The sequence below is a fragment of the Triplophysa dalaica genome, chromosome 4 (genome assembly GCF_015846415.1).
Source record: "Triplophysa dalaica isolate WHDGS20190420 chromosome 4, ASM1584641v1, whole genome shotgun sequence".
Classification (NCBI taxonomy): domain Eukaryota; kingdom Metazoa; phylum Chordata; class Actinopteri; order Cypriniformes; family Nemacheilidae; genus Triplophysa; species Triplophysa dalaica.
In genome coordinates this window covers 11,648,557-11,670,083 of record NC_079545.1, presented here as the reverse complement: position 1 = coordinate 11,670,083, position 21,527 = coordinate 11,648,557, and the positions used below count along the sequence as shown (strand labels likewise).

Genomic DNA, 21,527 nt, shown 5'->3' with positions numbered 1-21,527 from the left:
TGTTTTTGTTCAACAGTACAAAGAAATTTAAACAGATGAGGGTGAACAGAATTTTCATTTTTGGATGAACTATCCCTTCAACCTATTGATTATTTCTTTCCTTTAAAAAAGACGAATGCCATCCAGACCTCCAAATACAACCTTATCACCTTTCTTCCTCTCAACCTGTTTGAGCAGTTCCAGAGGATCGCCAATGCTTACTTCTTCTTCCTGCTCATCCTACAGGTGTTTTTTTATTCATGTATCGATCTGTTCATTCACTATTTTTTATATTAATCTTGGGGATTGTGTGATTCGGGGAAGTGAAATTCTTTGGGCAGGTGGTTTCCTCATTTTATTTATTATAGTCCTGCATTTCTCAGAGACTGACCGAAACATGACCCTGACTTCCTGTATACAACAGCGTCCCATGCATGTTGCTTAATGCTTACACAATAATACATTTCTCATGACTCCAGTAACTATAACCTCATAAATAATGAGCCAACATTTATTTGAATCCCAAAGATTAACCCTAACTCTGTTTAAATGATATTATATAGTGTGTCTGCATTGCAGGTTATTCCTGCTATATCTTCTCTGTCTTGGTTCACCACTGTTGTACCTCTGGTGTTAGTATTGTGGATGACTGCAGCCAAAGATGCCATTGATGATATTGTAAGTACACACAGACACATTCATGTGATCAGACCAAAACTGAAGGTCTGTATTTATTCTGTATGTTCATATATTCCAGAAGCCTGTAAATCTGATTTGATGTGCTTTAATACTGAATCACAAAGCATGTTATTGTTCAATTTTATTGCTAATTTTTGCTGTCCGGCTGTGATTGAGAGTAACTGATATCAGAATCTGGCGGATCCTCAGTCTGGCTATGAACGTTGAAGAAATAAAGATCATTAACTGGAAAGCATTTGTTAAAAGGCTAAGCATGCGTCTGATTTAAATGCCCTTTACTTTAAACGTCAAGCTAACTTTTCTCAGAGGAGAAACTTGTAAAGGTTGCGGTTTGAATTTGTTCAGTGGCGGACTGGAAAATATGATACAGGGGAGCTACCTCACCCTCAGCAGGAGCACAATAGTCCTTATGTTCCCGACCGAAGGGAGTGAAACACACCCCCTGCTCCAAAACCTCTCCTCTCTGCCTCCTTTGTTCTCTCCCTTCCTCCCTCTGTAAAACATGGATGACTGTGTTTTGGAACACATCAGATTTTGGCATTTAAAGACTTTAGAAGCTTTTATTCTCTGCCTATACGTTGGCTGTGTTAAGAATAGCATTTTATTCCACTTAACAGAAATGTTCTCTTGGTGTTCTATCAAGTAGTTTCTAGGGGTTTCACACTAGAATGTCGTACTGAAGTAGTTTCCATCTTTACGTGCTTTTATTGCCTGCTCTTTTTTTCACTATTCAGTCAAAGTCATCCATTTCCAACATATTTTTACGAAATACAATTTTTGTTTATAATAAACAAAAAAAATTATATTAAAACATATATTAGATTCATATTAATAATTATATTTGAAAGTATTTTTGTCAACGACATTTTAGCATTCACCTACATACAACAACTACATTTAAGCATACAACTTCATATCAAAACTTTAAAATTTGACCCTGGACGACAAAACCAGTCTTGAGGGTCAATTTTTCAGAAATTAAAATTTTTACATCATCTGAAAGCTGAAGAAAAGAGATTTCTATTGATATATGGTGTGTAAAGATAGGACACCATCTGGTGGAACAACAACTGTTTAGAAAGCTGGAATCTGAGGGCACAAAAAAACGAAATATTGAGAAAATCGCCTTTGAATTTGTTAATCTGAGGTACTGTAGGAGGCCATCCACAGGAAATGTATAAAATATCTTCATTGAACATGATCTTCACTTAGTGATTTTGGGAAAAAAGAAAAATCTGTAATTCTACCCCACAATGTATTTTTCGCGATTACTATAAATGGCATGGTAGTGAAGTTGACAAAATGTTCATAAGGCAATGCACTTACAGTACAAATAAAAAAGTCATACTGTAAACAATGTGTATGGTATATAGTATTTCATTCTGGACATATTTTCCTCCTCTAATTTCTTGGCAGAATCGGCACAGAAGTGACAGGCAGGTGAATAACCGAAAGGTGAATGTGCTTATCAATGGAAAGTGAGTGACTATCAAACTTTTACACTTTGCGTTGTTACAAAGCAGCTGTACAGAAAACATTGTGAAACTAGCAGAAATAAATATTAATTATTTTGTTCAATATTAATTCTATTATTACATTGATTTATTATACATAAATAATTTGAAACAAAAACAATTCATATAGATATAGATATGGATTGTATTATACAGTAGATTGACAAGAAATGAAATGCTATCTTTGGTTCAGTGGTTTAGTAACAAGTTGTGTTCAGTATATGATATAATCAAGTCAGATATTTAGTTTTGGTTTATGTTTATTACACAAGAGTGATTGGATGTTTTAGAAAATTCTGTTTATTCTTTGGCGTCTGGGCAGATGGTTTTTGTTTTATATCTACTGCACTTGAATTAGAAGAGGTAATAAGTCCTAATGAAACATGACAAAGTGGTGTCATAAATATTGCTTAATCTTATCCTTACTCAAGCTAATAAAAATATATTTTCAGTTTGGTCTAGATAATGCACATGCATGTTCTATAGCAGAAGTACCAAAATACATTTTTTTCTCTTAAGCTGTATCTGGTTTGGTATCAAATGTTTGGATTTCACGAATGATAAACAAAACAAACACATCGTTCTCAACAGGACACAGCTGCAGACACATAGAAAGGTTCTTCCTGTTGTTCTGAACTATGTTAATGTGTCATCATCTTAGTAACAACCAAACCAAGCTGACTCACTAAAATATGGAGATTAGAAAAATAGCTTAAATTTCTGTTCTGTGCAGTCCGTTTTTTAATCTCCTCCAACACATCAATTTGAATTCATGAAGTGTATTGGAATGTACATTCATCACCTACATTACATCAGAATAATTGAAAGCATATGATGCACACAACCTTTCAAAATGTGCTCTCTCTCCTTCCCTCAAAGGCTGATAAGCGAGAAGTGGATGAATGTGCAAGTGGGTGACATCATCAAGTTAGAAAACAACCAATTTGTCACAGTAAGACACTTCACAACCATATAATGAATACAGCCGGGGAAAAAAAACTTAAGAGACCGTTTCAAAATTATTTTCAAATTTTCCTGAAATGACTATTCATAAGTATGTGTTATAAATTATGTTTTTTATTCTGTGAACTACTAACAATATTTCTCCAAAATGTTAAATAAAATATTGTTTCTTTTTGCATATATTTACAGAAAATGAAAACTGTAGAAAATAACAGAAAATATACTCTATATTTTCTCATACCTCAAATACTGCAAAGAAAATAAGTTAATGTTCACTTTTAAGCAAAACAACAGTAATATTTGTATATAAGCTCAAAAGATAATTGTCTTATGTGACAACCTGTATTTTTATCGCAGTTTTTCCGCGGCTGTATATTAGCTAGATCAAATATTTATGATGTGAATATGATCTCCGTTTACTTTCTCATAGGCTGATCTACTTCTGTTGTCCAGCAGTGAACCTCTCAACTTGGTGTACATTGAGACTGCAGAGCTGGATGGGTAAGTGAGGGAGAGCGCTAAAGATAGTGTTGTTGTCATTTTAAAGCTGTATTGAATGCATTGTATTCATAAAGATGCAATAGCGAATCTAGTTGCCTGTCCTTGCATGTCTGCCTAACCTGCCTGAGGTGGTTAGCCAGTCTCCCATCCTGGCCAAGTTTGTTCGGCTGGTCTTGACTTGGTTTTAGAAGGATTTGGGCACTCGTTGGATTGATAAACCAGCTGGCTGGTGACCAACTAGACCAACTTAAAGCAATCGTTTATGTTCAAAATGATAAGTCTGTCATCATTTACTCACTCGATTGTCATTTTAAACCTGTTTGATTTTCTTTCTTCTGCAGAACACACAAGATGGTGTTTTGAAAAAAGTTGGTCACCAAAAACCATTGGTCCCTATTGACTTCAATTGAATGGACACAAAGCCAATTCAAGTCAATTGGGACCAACGGTTTTCTGTTGCCAACATTCTTCAAAATATCTTCATTTGTTTTCTGCAGGAGAAAGAAGAGGGCGTGTAAATAATGACAGAATCTTCATTTTGAGGGTGAACACAAATTCCTTTAACACCAAAGTCTGGCATTAAACGGTTGTTTGTTGTTCAGCTGGGTCATCTGCATGACTTAATCTTAATGTATATTTGTTGTCTATGTTGCTTTTCCTTACAGTGAAACCAATCTGAAGGTGAAACAGTCTCTGACTGTGACAGGAGACATGGGTGATAATCTGGAGGCTTTGGCTGCATTCAACGGTGAGAGAAAAGAGTACTCAATAGATCCACATGTTGCTCTTGATGTTACACTTGACTGTCTTACAATATGGTGCTACATAGACCTATAAACTAATAAGTTGCCTAATACTTTGTATTACGCTCTGTACAGTGGTACCATATTTACAAAGACAGTCCTGCTACATTTCAGATATCCAAGAGTGTGTTCATCATAGACACTGTAGAAACAAAGAGCCTTCTGTTTCAAAAAGATAACAAATCTTTCTGTCTGTAATAGCTTTCCTGTGCCTCAGTGGTTAGAGTATGGCATTAGCAACACCAAAATCATGGGATCGATCCCAGGGGACTGCACAAAGTCAGAATCAAATGTATGGTACAATGCATTGCAAGTCGCTTTGGATAAAAGCACCTGCCAAATGCATAAATGTAAATGCAATGTAAATGACATTAAAGAGTACATCGCATGAGGTCATAAAAATTACATTTCATGCAGTGTGTAATGTTGCCGTGTTTGAAAGTAAGCAGTCTGCCAAGTTGTAGATCCGAAGGTGAATGAATAACAAAATTGGCTTGGAAAAAAGGGAGTCAACTTCGAATCACGCAAACAAGTCGTCCCTAGTCTGATTCGCGGACCACCGCGGATTACGTCACTACATGTAGTCCCCGCCTACGTTTTTTAGGACCCCCGCGAAAACTTCACTCTTCTCCCCCAAACACTGTAGCTCGTGAGCCTCATTTGCGATTGACCAATCACAGCAGACTAAGCTAGTGTAAAGGAGGGGAGAGTCAGTCATTTGAGAGTCAGTCAAGAAGTAAGGTAAGAATAACTGCCTTTGATTATGAAATATTAGTGTTCCCTTTCTGTCGGTCTCTCGACGTTGTGTCGAGAAAGACAGATGGGGTTCGCCCTTGAGAACCAATCAACTCTGACTACTATAGAAAAGGCCAATGAAATTTGGCGAATGCAATTTGCATGCGGGACTCCGCCCCCGGAAATCCGGTATAAAAGGAGGCCGGCGTGCAGCATTCACTTACCTTTTGTTCTTCAGAGCCATCGCTCATGATTACATCTCAGGATTCTCAAATCCTCTTCAAACTTCACTACCGGATCTTCGACGTGTTGCAGCGGATCGTCCCTCCTGCAGCGACCTTCCCCTGGGCGTCTCGGTGGTTCCAGTGGTGTCAGAGCTATTTCCAAAAAGTCCTTTTCAGGACTCGGCACTCTACAGCGCGGCATGTCCCGCTGTTCTCTTGGGTGCGGTACCCTCATCGAGGAGGGGGATGGACACGATCGCTGTGTTAGGTGTCTGGGCGTCCAGCACGCTGAAGCAGCGTTCGTTGACACATCTTGCCCGCACTGCGGGCAGATTGTCATGCAGAAGTTGCGGTCACGGTTGGCTGTCTTCCTCCGGGAACCAGCCAACATTTCGTCTGCTACCAGGGTTGTGGCATCTGTGGCTACGGCCCCGATGTCCTCTCGTGTTAGCAGCGTTAGTGATTCGGGGGCTACTGTGAGCGTCAACCCGCCAGCCAAGCGCTCACGGGCCGTTCACACCCCAGCACGCTCTTCTGACCGTTCCCCAACCGGCGGTGGCATACCGTCCGGATCCTCATCCACGCACTCGGAAACGGGGCGTGGCGAAGATGAGATGTCTATCGCAGCATCGGAGGGAGATCTGCTGGCATCCGACAATGACGAATCCGAGCTTCCCCCTACGGGGGGCCAAGCTCTGGAGGAAGCAGACGTTGAGATGTCGGCCATGCTAACCCGGGCTGCCGCGAGCATTGGGTTGCAGTGTACGGCACTGCCTCTACCCCAACGCTCGCGGTTGGACACATGGTTTCTGGGGTCGGATCGTGGTGTCAAGCCACGCCCACCCCCGGTTCCATTCTTCCCGGAGGTGCATGAGGAGCTGTGTCGGACATGGAGCGCCCCACTCACGGCTCGCTCCTCTCAGTCCAGCTCCGCCTCCCTCACCTCCCTCGATGGTGGGGCGGCCAAGGGCTACGTCGACGTCCCCCAGGTGGAAGGGGCGATTGCGGTGCACCTGTGCCCGCAGACGGCCGCCACCTGGAGGACCCGGCCTCGCCTTCCGTCCAAAGCCTGTAAGACTTCGGCATCCCTGGTGGCGAAGGCTTACAGTGCTGCGGGCCAGGCCGCCTCCTCTCTCCACGCCATGGCCATCCTGCAGGTCCACCAGGCTAAGGCGTTGAGAGAGCTCCACGAGGGCAGGGCCGACCCAGGTGTTATGCAGGAACTCCGTGCCGCCACTGACCTCGCTCTACGGGCGACTAAGGTGACGGCGCGGGCCCTGGGTCGGACGATGTCCACTCTGGTGGTCCAGGAGAGACACCTCTGGCTCAACCTTGCGAGAATGAGTGACGCCGAGAAAGTCCGCTTTCTCGACGCACCCATCTCGCAGGGTGGGCTGTTTGGTGACACCGTCGAGAGCTTCGCACAGCAGTTCTCGGCGGTGAAGGAGCAGACGGAGGCTATAAGCCATATCTTACCGCGTCGCGACTCGGCCGCCCCCAGGCCTTTTCAGGGCCTGGCGCCCACTTACTCACAAAGAGAGTTGCTTTCCCCGGGCGTTCATTCCAGCCGATCGCACACTCCACCGGACTGTGCTCGGCGAACCGACCTCACACCCTGGCGAGGTGTGAGGCCGTACACATGCGACAACTGTCACCACTCTCAAACCGACAGTGCGTGCCGTTGTCCCGCCAGGCAGGCAAAAAGGCGGAGTCAACCATCCCTCCGGGGAAACCTCCGCGACATGCGGTTGGCTCTGCCTGCCAACGAACCACCCTCGGTCGGAATGATGAAGCAGGCCGTCCCCTTGGTCCCCCTGTCACAGTCCATGGGAGCTTGGCAAAAGTTGCCCACACTGTCTCGGTGGCTAATGCGGACGGTCCGTCTCGGCTACTCGATCCAGTTCGCCAGGGCCCGTCCCAAGTTCCGGGGCATCATCTCCCCCTCTCTCAGAGGCAGAGACGCCTCCGTGCTTCGGGCAGAGGTCTCCACCCTCCTGGCGAAACAGGGGATCGAGTCCGTCCCACAAGCCGAGATGTACAGCGGGTTTTACAGCCCGTACTTCATCGTTCCAAAGAAAGACGGAGGGTTGCGTCCCATTCTGGACTTACGTACCCTGAACAGGCACCTTCACAAGCTGCCTTTCAGGATGCTAACCCAGAGGCGCATCCTGACATCTATCAGATGTCAGGATTGGTTTGTGGCAATCGACCTGAAGGACGCTTACTTTCATGTCTCGATTCTTCCTCGACACCGACCGTTCCTACGGTTCGCTTTCGAGGGTCGGGCATATCAGTACAGAGTCCTCCCCTTCGGTCTGTCCCTGTCTCCACGAGTCTTTACGAAGATCGTGGAAGCCGCCCTTTCTCCTCTCCGGGAGAAGGGCGTGCGAATACTCAACTATCTCGACGACTGGCTTATCTTGGCGCACTCGCGAGATCTGTTGTGTACGCAGAGGGACATGGTGCTCCGGCACCTAGATCGATTGGGCTTTCAGGTCAACCGAGAAAAGAGCAAACTCTCCCCAGTGCAGAGCATCCTCTTTCTCGGTATGGAACTCAACTCTGTCACCATGACGGCGCAGCTGTCCGCAGCATGCGCCCAGTCAATGTTGAACTGCCTGGAACACTTCAGGCAGTCGGCGGTCCCCCTGAAACAATTTCAGAGGCTCCTGGGACACATGGCGTCTTCCGCGGGGGTAATACCCCTCGGATTGATGCACATGCGACCGCTTCAGCATTGGCTACAGAGTCGAGTTCCGAGGACGGCGTGGCACACCGGCAACAGGCGTATGGTGGTAACTCCTGTCTGCCGACGCACTCTAAACCCATGGTCTTCCATGACCTTTCTCCGAGCGGGAGTTCCCCTCGGGCAGATTACGAGGCACGTTGTGGTGACAACAGATGCCTCGCTGCAGGGTTGGGGTGCAGTGTGCAACGGGCACGCAGTAGCGGGGCGCTGGACGGGCCCCCGGCTGCGCTGGCATATCAATTGCCTAGAGTTGTGGGCGGTGCTGCTTGCACTGAGAAGGCTCCGGCCTCTGGTGCAGGGCCAGCACGTACTGGTCCGCCTGGACAGTACGGCAGCCGTAGCGTATATCAATCGCCAGGGTGGCGTACGCTCTCGGCAGCTAACACAACTTGCCCGACGCCTCTGGAGTCAGCAGGTGATCCGCTCCCTGCGGGCCACACACATCCCAGGCGTACTAAACGAGACAGCCGACGCGCTCTCTCGCCAGTACACGCCCTGCGGAGAGTGGCGACTCCACCCCCGCGCAGTTCAGCTCATTTGGGTACAGTTCGGCCAGGCACAGATAGACCTCTTTGCCTCCCGGGACAACACCCATTGTCCGCTTTGGTACGCCCTGACCGAGGCTCCCCTCGGCACGGATGCCCTTGCGCACAGCTGGCCGCGGGACAAGCGGAAGTACGCCTTCCCCCCAGTGAGCCTCCTTGCACACACACTGTGCAAGGTCAGGGAAGAGGAGCAACAAGTGTTAATGGTTGCGCCGTACTGGCCCAACCGCACTTGGTTCTCGGAGCTGATGCTCTTGACAACAGCTCCCCCCTGGCCCATTCCCCTGACAGAGGACCTGCTCTCTCAGGGGATGGGCACGTTATGGCATCCCAGACCAGACCTCTGGAACCTCCATGTCTGGTCTCTGGACGGGACGAGGAGATCCTGAGCAGGTTACACCCCGCTGTGGCTGAAACCATTGCACAGGCCAGAGCGCCATCCACTAGGCGGTTATACGCTTACAAATGGCGCCTCTTCTCATCCTGGTGTCTCTCCCAAGGAGCAGACCCACAGAGATGCTCGATCGGTATCGTGTTGTCCTTCCTACAAGAGAAATTGGAGACTAACATCTCCCCTTCCACGCTGAAAGTGTATGTAGCCGCAATTGCCTATCATCACGACTCAGTAGATGGAAGGTCTCTAGGACAACACGACCTGATCACCAGGTTCCTAAGGGGCGCGAGAAGGCGGAACCCGCCTCGTCTCCGCTCCGTACCCTCTTGGGACCTTAACGTGGTCCTGGGGGGCCTATCCAGGCCTCCCTTCGAGCCCCTTGAAGCTTCCGATCTTCCTCACCTGACGAGTAAGACGGCCCTTCTGTTGGCGCTCGCCTCCTTCAAGAGGGTAGGGGACCTCCAAGCATTCTCTGTGTCCCCGGATTGCCTTGAATTCGGGCCTGGTAACTCTCACGTTGTCCTGAGACCCAGGCTCGGATACGTGCCCAAAGTTCCCACTACTCCCTTTCGGGACCAAGTGGTGAACTTGCAGGCGCTCCCCATCGGGGAGGAAGACCCAACCCGGTCCGTGTTGTGTCCAGTACGCGCACTGCGCCTCTACTTAGACCGCACACAGAGCTTCCGCAGCTCTGACCAGCTCTTTGTTTGTTTTGGAGGACAGCAGAAGGGGAAGGCTGTCTCCAAGCAGAGATTAGCGCACTGGATCGTAGATGCCGTTACGACGGCATACCGATCACAGAATCTCCCATGCCCACTGTCGGTTACGGCTCACTCCACACGGGGTCTGGCCTCCTCATGGGCATTGGCCAGAGGCGCGTCTCTAGCAGACATTTGTAGAGCTGCGGGTTGGGCTACGCCCACCACCTTCGCAAGGTTTTACAATCTTCGCGTAAACCCGGTGTCAGCCCACGTCCTACGTGGCGACATGTAGGACTGGCATCCGGGAGGGCGTATGCCTGCGAAAGCACCATCCCACCCTCTAGCAGGTTGGGTCAGTGTGCTATATATACCTTTTCTTCTTACCCTATCACATGGCTAAGGAAATCGGTACTTCACCAGCCTCCCTTCTTACCCAGACTCTGGTTAAGAACAGGCATTCCATCCATCACTAAGCAAAGCACCCCCTGCGGATTGGTTGGGCAGAGCAACCTTTCCCTTAGGCCGGGATACCATATGACCTATCACAGATAGTTCTAACCGGCCTGGTGCTGTCAGACGCATCAACACCCCCACCGTGGGTTGTTCCGTCTGCTATACTCTCATGACTATGGTTCCCACACATGGTAACCCATGAACTTCCCCAGGTGGACCTCCACCTCGCGGTTAACTACCCAGTCCGCACATTCCATGCGTTCTCCTCCAAGGACGAGACCATACTTTTATCCACCATATTCCTCCCCACGGGTAGGAGGTGGCCTCTGTAGCGCTTCTCTGATTAAGAGTCGCGCTTACCCGGTGTAAACTGATCCGGACGGCCTCTCGCCTATAGAGAGCTAAGGCCCCGTCCGTGAAAGTTACCGGTCAGGGCTGTACCCATCTTTCTCCAAGAAAGCTCTGGAACCCCCCGACCACCACACTGGAAGGTTACAGTCTCACGAAAGCTTCGAGATGACACGCCCAGGCTTGTTACCGTCGCTTCGCTAGAGATTGTGACGCGATACAGCGTTGTGGCGTTTTCCATAGGCAACCCCATCTGTCGTTCTCGACACAACGTCGAGAGACCGACAGAAAGGGAACGTCTTGGTTACGTATGTAACCTCAGTTCCCTGATGGAGGGAACGAGACGTTGTGTCCCTTATGCCACGAACACGTATCGGATTCTGCTGCAGTTTGAGAGGTCTCAGGCTCTTCAGAACAAAGGTAAGTGAATGCTGCACGCCGGCCTCCTTTTATACCGGATTTCCGGGGGCGGAGTCCCGCATGCAAATTGCATTCGCCAAATTTCATTGGCCTTTTCTATAGTAGTCAGAGTTGATTGGTTCTCAAGGGCGAACCCCATCTGTCGTTCTCGACACAACGTCTCGTTCCCTCCATCAGGGAACTGAGGTTACATACGTAACCAAGACGTTTTTAGACCTTCTATGTACATAAACTTGTTGTTGGACACTCCATAAACCAAAGTAGGACCTTAAAAATCCCTAGTTATGTTCTCTTTAAAATTGATTAAAGTCTAAATTTAGTGTGTTTCTCAGAATTCGACTACGAACATTTCCCAATAAAGCCATTCAAAGCAGTGTAGTAACATGTGTAGAGCATACATTAGGGTTGTGTGTTGAGTTTTGTGGGTTTTTTTGCGGTGTCTCAAAATCCAACCAATCACAATTTTTCTGTGACAGTTCAGTCTTCTCCATCTCACATGCTTCTTGAAATTGAAAATAAGTTTAGAATTGACAGTCATTTGCGTTATGTGAAAATACAATTAGGTGTGTACTGTATATAGCCGCAAACAAATTAAAACACCTTTTCATAATATTTTTTTCTGAATTTACTATTTATATATATGTGTTTAGACAAAATTATCATTTTTGTTTCATTCTATGGACTACTAACGATATTTCTTCCAAATTTAGAAAAAAAATAGTTTATATTTGCAATTATTTACAGAAAATGAAAACGAAGGAGAAACTGGTCTAACCGAAAAGATTCTCTGTGTTTTTTCAGATCTCAAATACGGCAAAGAAAACAAGTTCTTATTCACTTTTAAGCAATTCAACAGTAATATTTCTACATGTATTTAAGAAAAGTTCAAAAATATTTTTTTATGTGACAACCTCAATTTGTATCACAGTTCCGTGTGTCCTGTCATGCTATCAGACTTCACATTGCTGCTAGACGACTTAGATTTTTTTCAAATTCAACAGACACTGGGCTGGAATGGCTACAATACATCTAGAAATGCTGAATAAATGAAAACTTGGAATGGTCTCTTCATTTTTTCCACGGCTGTATTTTCACTTTGCTGATTCTGCCCATGAAGGAAAAAAAACAAACTTAAATGTCTTGATTTTCTTTTAGACAGCAATGAGATTAAAAAAACGTAAAACGAGACTTGCTAGAGTCCTGTGATCAAGACTGTGGTTATGTTTCTCTCAAGAAAAATGCATCAATGCTTTTCATACCTAATGATTTCTCTATAGTCTCTCCTAATGAATTGTATTTACATCTAAGAGAAAGTGCATACTTGTGAGATATTACAGAACAACTTCTGAGCAATATTTTCCTATGCTCTGTGTCTTGCTTTAGACGAGGTGTGCTGTGAACCTCCTAACAACCGTCTGGATCGCTTTACAGGCACACTGACATGTGGCACACAGAAACACTCTTTAGACAATGAACGGATTCTGTTGAGGGGCTGTACCATCAGAAACACAGACTGGTGCTTTGGTCTGGTGCTGTTTGCAGGTAATATCATTGACATAATGAAAGAGTACCGCTTTGGGGTGTCCTATGAACCTTTTATCTGCTTTTTATTTTAACTCTTTGTTTTCGAGCCAGGAATTTCTGAATATAGATTTTCTATTACTGTTTTTGCTCATGATCAAAACATTCAGAAACAGTAATTGCTTATGAATTAGTCTTTGATTTAGCTTTAAAAAAAATAGTAGCAACTGGAAACATTATGGAATGGTAGTTGGAACTGGTTGAGAGATGTGGGAACCCTGTTTTTATTCTTTTGATGTGTGAAATATGCTGTTATATGCGTGATCCTTAAGGTCCAGAGACCAAGCTGATGCAAAACTGTGGGAAAAGCACGTTTAAAAGAACCAGTATTGACCGACTCATGAATGTGCTGGTTCTCTTTGTAAGTGTTAACCCAAAACCCTTGTCTAAACTAAATATCTTCTCAATAAATGAAATCAATTAATATCTTCTCATTTTGTGTACAAAAATGTGTTCTGTAGATTTTTGGACTTCTGGCTCTGATGTGCATCATTCTGGCTGCGGGTAACGCCATCTGGGAATACAAAGAGGGGTCAAAGTTCACCGTCTTTCTTCCAAGGGATCAAAACACAGCGTTTTCCGCCTTCCTCACATTCTGGTCTTACATTATAATCCTCAACACTGTGGTGCCCATCTCGCTTTATGTCAGGTATGATTTGTATTTGTTCTTGTTTGTGTTGTACATAAGTAACATATTAAAACTGCATTTCTAGTCAAACCATAGTAATGAAGGTTCCAGATTAAAAACACTTTAAATTGATAAATAAATAAATAAATAAATATTAAATAAGAAAGAAAAAAAATCGATCATCATTTACTCATTTCTTTGTTGTGATAAAAGTGAGAAAAGGTTTTGGACGAATGCTTGTAACCAAACGGTTTTTGATTGACTACCATGGTAGGAAAATGACAATGGTAGTCAAAAGTGCCCCAAAACTGTTTCCTACAAGGAAATATATAAATCAAATTGTTCTACTATTGTAGTCAATGGTGGCCAAGAACTGTTTTGTTACAGGCATTCTTCCAAATATCTTTCTATTATTAAATTTTTGGGTGAACTGTTCCTTTCTATGGAGAAACCTGCCATAGTTTTATAGTAACCCATATCTGCTTGTGCCTAAAAGTCCAGATTTAAAGAACCTTCACAGACTAAAAAATCCGTGAGGGACCTTAACTTATTTTTAGAGTTCTTCCTAGTGTTTTTTTCTGGCTTTGTGTTGGATTGCAGTATGGAGGTGATTCGTTTAGGAAACAGTTACTACATCAACTGGGACAGAAACATGTATCACGCTCGATCGGACACACCAGCTGAAGCTCGAACAACAACCCTAAACGAAGAGCTCGGTCAGATCAAATATATCTTCTCAGACAAGACCGGCACCCTCACGCAGAACATCATGACCTTCAACAAATGCTCCATCAATGGGCAAAGTTACGGTGAGACCCAACCCTACATCCTTCTGCAATCAAATGTCATTTTGTAAGAAAGCTAGACGTACAACGACGTGAAACACCCCTGGAGTGATCCAACATAGAAATGTGGTCATTCTGCTCTTTAGGAGATGTGATCGATCCCTACAGTGGACAGAGGCTGGAGATCACAGAGGTAAGAAACAACTTCCTAAAGACATGTAATGGTTTTTGTGAAGCCTGCTGTGTTATTTGAGGTTGAATTTTGGAACAGGAAATGACACCGGTGGATTTCTCCTTCAACCGGCTGGCGGACTCAAAGTTCCTCTTTTATGATCACAGTCTGGTGGAGGCAGTGAAGTTGGAGTCTCCAGAGGTTCACGCTTTCTTCAGATCGCTCGCTCTTTGTCACACTGTCATGGCTGAGGAGAAAAAGGAGGGTGAGTGATTGTGTGTACATCTGACTTATAATGTGCATTAAAATACAGGAATGGATGGAGGAATGATAGATGGGAAGGAAGATAGATAAAAAAAATGAAATCAGAATATGTTGATGAAGATTTGTCTCTCTGCAGGTGATCTGGTGTACCAGGCTCAGTCTCCTGATGAGGGCGCTCTGGTCACAGCCACACGTTGTTTTGGATTTGTGTTTCGCTCACGGAGCCCTGAGATGGTGACAATAGAAGAGATGGGGATTCAGAGGAGCTATGAGTTGCTGGCTGTCCTGGACTTCAACAACGTGCGCAAGAGGATGTCTGTGATAGGTGCGTGCACTGCCATTGGCAAACACCCATTAAGTCATTATGGAGCATCTTAAGAGACCTTTCTCGTCTGTGTGTTTGTCTCTTAGTTCGTAATCCCGAGGGCAAGCTAACTCTGTACTGTAAAGGAGCGGACACCATCATATATGAGAGACTGGATCCTTCCTGCAGTAAGCTGATGGAGGCCACCACAGAGCACCTTAATGTAAGTGAACACCAGAGGGCGCTAGTGACGCTACAAAAATACCACAAAATATCCAAATTATTTGTTGCTTAGAGTTTTACTCATACACATTCCCTTTGGGAATTATTCTATTATTATTCTCTATGTCTGTATAATGTATACGTCTCTATGTGATAAATGCACTTGATTTTCACTACATTTAACAATGATTTCTGTGTTTGACATGGTCTTGCTCAGTCAATATTGATCTTTTCACAGAGTGTTCTTTATATTATGTGGGATGATTTTATGTAGAGATCGGCAAAAATGATTTTTGCTGGGTTATCACAGACTTTCACACATTTATTATTATTATTATCATTATTATTAAGTATTCATTTTATTTAAACTTTTTCATTCTCTTCCTGTAGGAGTTTGCTGGGGAGGGGTTGAGAACTCTTGTTCTTGCTTATAAGGATCTGGATGAAGAATATTTTTCTGAGTGGAAGCAGCACCACCATGAGGCCAGTGTAGCGCTAGAGGACAGGGAAGACAAACTTGACAAACTATACGAAGAGATAGAGAAAGACATGCTGGTATGCACACACAACACATACACAAAACGGCACTGAATTTTAATTACATGAATTATCATGAAAAATATAAATATGAGGATTCCGTCCGATATTCAGAGTGTCTTTCTGAATTTTTCCAGGATTATTCTTTTACCAATACATTTTCAAATATCGAGTTCTCATTTAGTAATAGTTTGCCTTCTGGATCTTTTGTGTAGTTAATAGGGGCCACTGCAGTAGAAGATAAACTCCAGGATGGTGTTGCTCAGACTATTGAACAGCTGGCCAAAGCAGAAATCAAGATCTGGGTGCTTACTGGGGACAAACAAGGTACATTTTTGCATTGTTTCAACCGCCTTACCCATCAGCTCAGCCATCTGATCCTTTTTTTTGAGTAGACCTGCATTTGAGTTTTTTTCTATCTAAAAATTATTTGACAAGTTAAATGACTGCTGGAAACTATAGAATGAATAGTGCTAAGAAGATGTTCACCATAATGTCCATTTGACAGCCGTAAAATTTCACCTTTGTTTTTCATTAAAATTCAATGATTTAGTTATTTAACATTATTGACTAATGCAAATCTAGATTTAAAAAAAATGATGATCAAATTTCTTCCCGTTTCTGTTACAGAGACAGCGGAGAACATTGGCTATTCCTGTAATCTACTACGGGAGGAAATGAATGAGGTGTTTATCATTGCTGCTAACTCACCGAAGGAGGTCAGACAGGAGCTGAGGTAATTTACCTGTCATACATGATATAATGTTTCTTGTATTAAGAACTGAATCAGAGCTACAGACTGTAAATAGTCTTTACTTTTTCTACAGAATTTGGGATTTATATGTATAGATTTATATATTCTTTTGCACAGGGACGCCCGTCTAAAGATGAGCCCCACTACGGAACAAGACAAATTCCTCATTCCCGAAATTATACTGGGTAACACACCTAAAGTAGTGGAGGATGAACATGCGAATGGAGATTATGGATTGGTGATAAATGGACACAGCCTGGTGAGATAAACAGCCTCTCTGTCTCTCTTTCCCTTCTGTTTCATGTCCTTATATAAACTTGGCATTGGCTCTAAGATGGGTTTGGCTGCCCAGAGGGAATCACCAAATTTCATGATGTCATTGTCTGGGGTGTGTGTTGATTTTAGGCGTTTGCTCTGGAGAGCAGCATGGAGCTGGAGTTTTTACGGACAGCGAGCATGTGTAAGAGTGTTATCTGCTGTCGGGTGACTCCTCTGCAGAAAGCTCAGGTTGTGGAGCTGGTTAAGAAATATAAGAAAGCCGTCACTCTAGCTATAGGAGATGGAGCCAATGACGTTAGCATGATTAAAGGTAACCTTAATCAGATCAGCATATACAGTGTGTAAAGTCACACACTCAGGTCTGATGCTTATCCGTCTCTTTCTCTCTGTACAGCGGCTCACATCGGTGTGGGCATCAGCGGTCAGGAGGGGATGCAGGCCGTGCTGTCTAGTGATTTCTCCTTCGCTCAGTTTCGTTTCCTGCAGCGCCTCCTGCTGGTACATGGCCGCTGGTCATACCTGCGCATGTGCAAGTTTCTGCGCTACTTCTTCTATAAGAACTTCACTTTTACGTTTGTGCACTTCTGGTACGCATTTTTTTGCGGCTTCTCTGCCCAGGTGAGTCGTTTTTTCGTGCACTCCGATTTTCACTTGAGCAGAATTCATATCTATAAATAAACATTTGCTTTATTTCTGTTGGACTTCTTTTTTTAGACAGTATATGATGAAGGCTTCATCACTCTATATAATTTGGTTTACACCGCCCTGCCTGTTCTGGGATTGAGTCTGTTTGACCAGGTAGAGTCTGTGTGTGTGTGTATATGTGTGCGTGCGTGTGTTGTTGCATGCGTGTGTGTGCCAGTGTTTGCTTGTATTTTTGATATATAAATATAGTAATTATTCACCACCCTGGTGTATATCAAAGTACCATTGTACTGCCATAATACTTTATTACGTGTGAAGAACAGGGTTATTATCAACATCTTAAACTAAAACTATTAACACATTTTAGTTAATTGAAATCAAATAAGATGTAATTATTTTATAATACCCATCACACTTTTTCTAATAGTATTGTATGATTAACAGCATCAATATAAACTTATCTATAAAAGTATTACAATTATTAAGAACTGAATCATAGCTACAGACTGTAAACAGATAACTGACAACTAAACTAGAACTCATATAAACCTGTATATTAAACATAATAAATAAATAATAATATTAACACATACAAAATAGCTCAAAATTAACCTAAAATTAACATGAAAGCTAAGAAGATCAAAATATAAGCTAATTTAAAATATGAATAAAACTACATTTAAACAAAAAAAACGAAATAATTTTGGTAGACATTTAACAAAGTCACTTATAGATTTGTGTGTATGTTTCCCCAGGACGTGAATGCAGGCTGGAGTCTTGAGTTTCCTCAGCTTTATGTACCGGGACAGTTGAGTATGTACTTCAGTAAGCGTGCTTTCATGATGTGTGTACTTCACAGCTGTTACAGCTCTTTGGTGCTATTCTTCGTGCCTTACGCCGCCATCTATGACACGGCGAGAAGTGACGGAAGAGATGGTGTAGATTATCAGTCATTCGCACTGATAACTCAGACCTGCCTCACTGTTACTGTCTGTGTGCAGGTCAGTTTATATCAAATGTGTGCGCATAATACTTTTTTTTTTTTTACCTAATTTCTTATCAACCTCTTTCAGCTGAGCTTGGACCTTTCATACTGGACTGTGGTGAATCATCTTTTTGTTTGGGGTAGTTTGGGAATGTTTTTCATTTTGACCTTCACTATGTATACAGACGGGCTTTTCCGGTTACATCCGCCGTCTTTTGCGTTCATAGGTAAGAAGGACTCATTTGTAGTCATTTGCCTGTGTAACAAATTCACTCAATTTACTCAAAATGTCAATAAAAAAATAAAAAAATGTTACAGGAACTGCCCGCAATTGTCTGAACCAGTCCAGTGTGTGGCTGACTGTTGCATTGACGGCAGTACTTTGTGTTCTGCCTGTGCTTGCGTACCGCTATCTTTGCTCTCAGATCTCTCCAACCATCAATGACAAGGTATAAAATCACATATATTTATCAGATTACAATCCCATATAATCGGTTTGAATATAACAGAATTATTTGTAAATATCAATCTGTTCATCCATCTTTTAAAAAATATGTAGTACATTTTTTGATGATAAAAAAAGTTTGTAGAATGAGAGACTGTGTGCTGATAAATGCCTAAACAAATAATACATCTACAAAATATACCGTTGAATACAGGTGAGGTATAAAGTCCATCAAACGAAGGAACCTGCTCCCCGTCCACGCCGCACTAAGCTCGTCCGCAGGAGCACGCGTCGGTCTGGTTATGCCTTCTCTCATGCTCAAGGTTACGGTGACCTTGTGACCTCTCGCAGGTTTCTGCGCCGGCCCCCACCTGCACGTTCCACAGGATTCACTCCCACAGGACGATCTCCCGGATTCAAGCCCACAGGTCGTTCTGCAGGTTACAGTCCAGCTGGGCGAGAACAGAACCCAAAACAAAAAGTAGAACCCACATCACTGCAGATGTTCCGTGCGGTTAAAGACTCTTCATTTTGATGCTGGAATGCAGGGAACTTTTGAAAGTTAAGACCACCACCTTATACGTTGTTTACATGGTTTGAACACCTGGGAACAATTTCAAAGCTGTCATGTTAATATGTATAGAAAAGTATACAAACACACTAAGAACGATGGATTTTATTTTCAAATGTAGGAGAGGTTATTTGGGACTCACACAGCCACTTCTGTCTGTTAGTCCTTATTAGAAATTGAAGTGGTGTTATCATTGACCGTGAGAATTGAATCTCTGCTGTTCTCATGACCGTGAGAGCGGCAAACACACTGGACTGAAGGAGAAAAACAAAAAGAACGGCACAATTATGTCATAGAGGGGAAGGTAAAACGGCAAAAGGTGTTCTATTGATTGTTCGGTTAGAAAACATTTTTCTCTTCCTGTTCCAGGCACTATTTTCATATACTCTCTAACAAAAGTCTTGATTTTTAAATCCCACATATTTCGGTCATTTTAAAATTTCAGGCTTCTTATCATTTTTTTACCATTACATTTTCCCCAGAGCTTTAATTTTAATCAAGTGTTCTTGCACCATTATTTAGTTTTCCATGACCTTTGCCCACCCTCTCTCTGACCATTAAAATTTAACAGACATCTTTACAAAAGCCCTTAATTCTCAACTTACAAGTTACTATTCAGCCTTCAGAAGATGACCTTTTAGAGCTTTGAGTAAATGTTTGTTTTTTTACTGGAAATATTTTTTTTAAGTTTAAACAGTATGGTTACTTATTAGATCCACCCCCTTTATTGAAAAAATGGAAATTGGAAGAATATTTTTATGACATAACCTTATGACCATCACCATGACATACTGTTAATGACCGACTTAAGTACAGAATATTAAATACCTATATAGGTGCCTTGAATGTGGCTGAGAAATAAATGTTATTACCAAGCATTGTATTTTAGTTAGTTTTATATGGTTTGGGGATAAATATTGTAATTATTTGTTATGCGAGTATGTTTTCAATGCAATACAAGTTTTCTCGTTATAATGATATTTGATAATTGCCTATATGGTACAATTTTGCAAACCAAAGACCATTTTGTACAAATAAAATAATTTTTTACTGTTATAAAGTATAGACTGGGTCTGTTTAGTTATACACAACTGTAAATCCTTTGGTTGTTTTGCTTATTCTTATTATTTGCACATATGTTACTACACACATTTATTCTAAAAACAAGATCACTTTTTTTGCTAAAGCTGGAAGGTAGATTGATAATAGACTCAAAGTAAAGTGGTCAAAATATGTGGCATACATACAGCATTATTGTATCATATCAAACCAGGTGAAATTTATTTAAAACAACCCTTTTTACATAAGTATAGGAAATATGAAAATAAGTATTTTTTTTCCGTATTGTTTTGCTTATTTACAAAACGTATATTTTGCAAAGTAAAAATAGCACTTTGTTTGCATGCTCAATACATTGAAAATTAATATAATCTTGAAATTTAATGTCACCGCCTATAATGCTGATATGTATAGAACGAAAGGAGACATAGATCTTAATTTTCCAGATTTTTATTTGGCAGGGCAGTACTACATTTACGCACTAAAATAAAATATTTTGGAAATATTATTAATGATTAAATGAGTGATGATGAGGATACAGTATGTACAGGCCTACTATATGCCCAAGCCAATATGTTAGTAAGAACATTTTTCATGTGTTCAGATCAGGTTAAGAAATACCTTTTTACTACATTTTGTACCCTTATGTACGCTTCAAACTGCCTACAATGATTGTATGAGAATTATTTTGAAAAAAACGAGGTGGAGCAGTGTAAGTAATTCGTTTTGTATGTCAAGAGTAAGAACTTTTATGGCGTTAATGATACATTTTATTTATACATTTATTTGTCGGCTGGATGATTCACAGAATGCTATTATTATGTTGTTGTCAAATCACCAATCAACCAGTCATCTATGACAAAATACTGGTATAATTGTCTTTTTTAAATGTTGTGTAGTATATGTGTTGTATTTTTTTTTCCAATGGACCTTGAGTCTGGAAATAAAATTTGAATTGAATAATTGTGGTAAATTAGTTCACTTGTGGTTTCTCTGCTAGTGATATGGTGACTGAGTATATACTTAAATAAAAATGAGGCTGTAGTGTATATAAAGTTACATGTAAGTTCTGAGATAATGTACGGAATTGGTTGATTTGTTAAAATCTTGTCAAACATAAAAATGCCTAAATACTTTTTGCGCCACTGCATTCCCTATCAAAAGCTGTACGTGTGAATTTAGGTGCCAATATTCTCGAGTAGACAACAAACAGTCCCCGAAAAGGCAGCCATTCTCAGAGGGAACAATGCAGAAGTGCATCTCCGTAA

At 42.5% G+C, this 21,527-nt stretch overlaps 1 protein-coding gene across 3 annotated transcripts in view; it reads left to right on the top strand.

The window, feature by feature from the left end:
• Positions 1–21,517, top strand: part of atp8b5a (ATPase phospholipid transporting 8B5a) — a 30,435-nt gene extending 8,918 nt beyond the window's left edge. For 2 of the 3 annotated variants that reach the window (XM_056747000.1, XM_056747001.1), the window contains exons 4-28: positions 112–225; positions 559–657; positions 2,095–2,156; positions 3,072–3,144; positions 3,586–3,656; positions 4,322–4,404; positions 12,412–12,570; positions 12,882–12,970; positions 13,071–13,258; positions 13,838–14,046; positions 14,169–14,215; positions 14,294–14,459; positions 14,595–14,783; positions 14,870–14,985; positions 15,375–15,539; positions 15,737–15,848; positions 16,152–16,257; positions 16,393–16,534; positions 16,681–16,864; positions 16,949–17,172; positions 17,269–17,352; positions 17,955–18,200; positions 18,273–18,411; positions 18,503–18,633; positions 18,844–21,517. In XM_056747000.1, coding sequence (XP_056602978.1) covers positions 112–225; positions 559–657; positions 2,095–2,156; positions 3,072–3,144; positions 3,586–3,656; positions 4,322–4,404; positions 12,412–12,570; positions 12,882–12,970; positions 13,071–13,258; positions 13,838–14,046; positions 14,169–14,215; positions 14,294–14,459; positions 14,595–14,783; positions 14,870–14,985; positions 15,375–15,539; positions 15,737–15,848; positions 16,152–16,257; positions 16,393–16,534; positions 16,681–16,864; positions 16,949–17,172; positions 17,269–17,352; positions 17,955–18,200; positions 18,273–18,411; positions 18,503–18,633; positions 18,844–19,164 — 3,519 coding nt within the window. In that variant the 3' untranslated portion in view covers positions 19,165–21,517. The remainder of the gene's footprint in view (positions 1–111; positions 226–558; positions 658–2,094; positions 2,157–3,071; positions 3,145–3,585; positions 3,657–4,321; positions 4,405–12,411; positions 12,571–12,881; positions 12,971–13,070; positions 13,259–13,837; positions 14,047–14,168; positions 14,216–14,293; positions 14,460–14,594; positions 14,784–14,869; positions 14,986–15,374; positions 15,540–15,736; positions 15,849–16,151; positions 16,258–16,392; positions 16,535–16,680; positions 16,865–16,948; positions 17,173–17,268; positions 17,353–17,954; positions 18,201–18,272; positions 18,412–18,502; positions 18,634–18,843) is intronic. The other variant, XM_056747002.1, reaches the window with a different exon arrangement.
• The last annotated feature ends 10 nt before the right edge of the window (positions 21,518–21,527 follow it).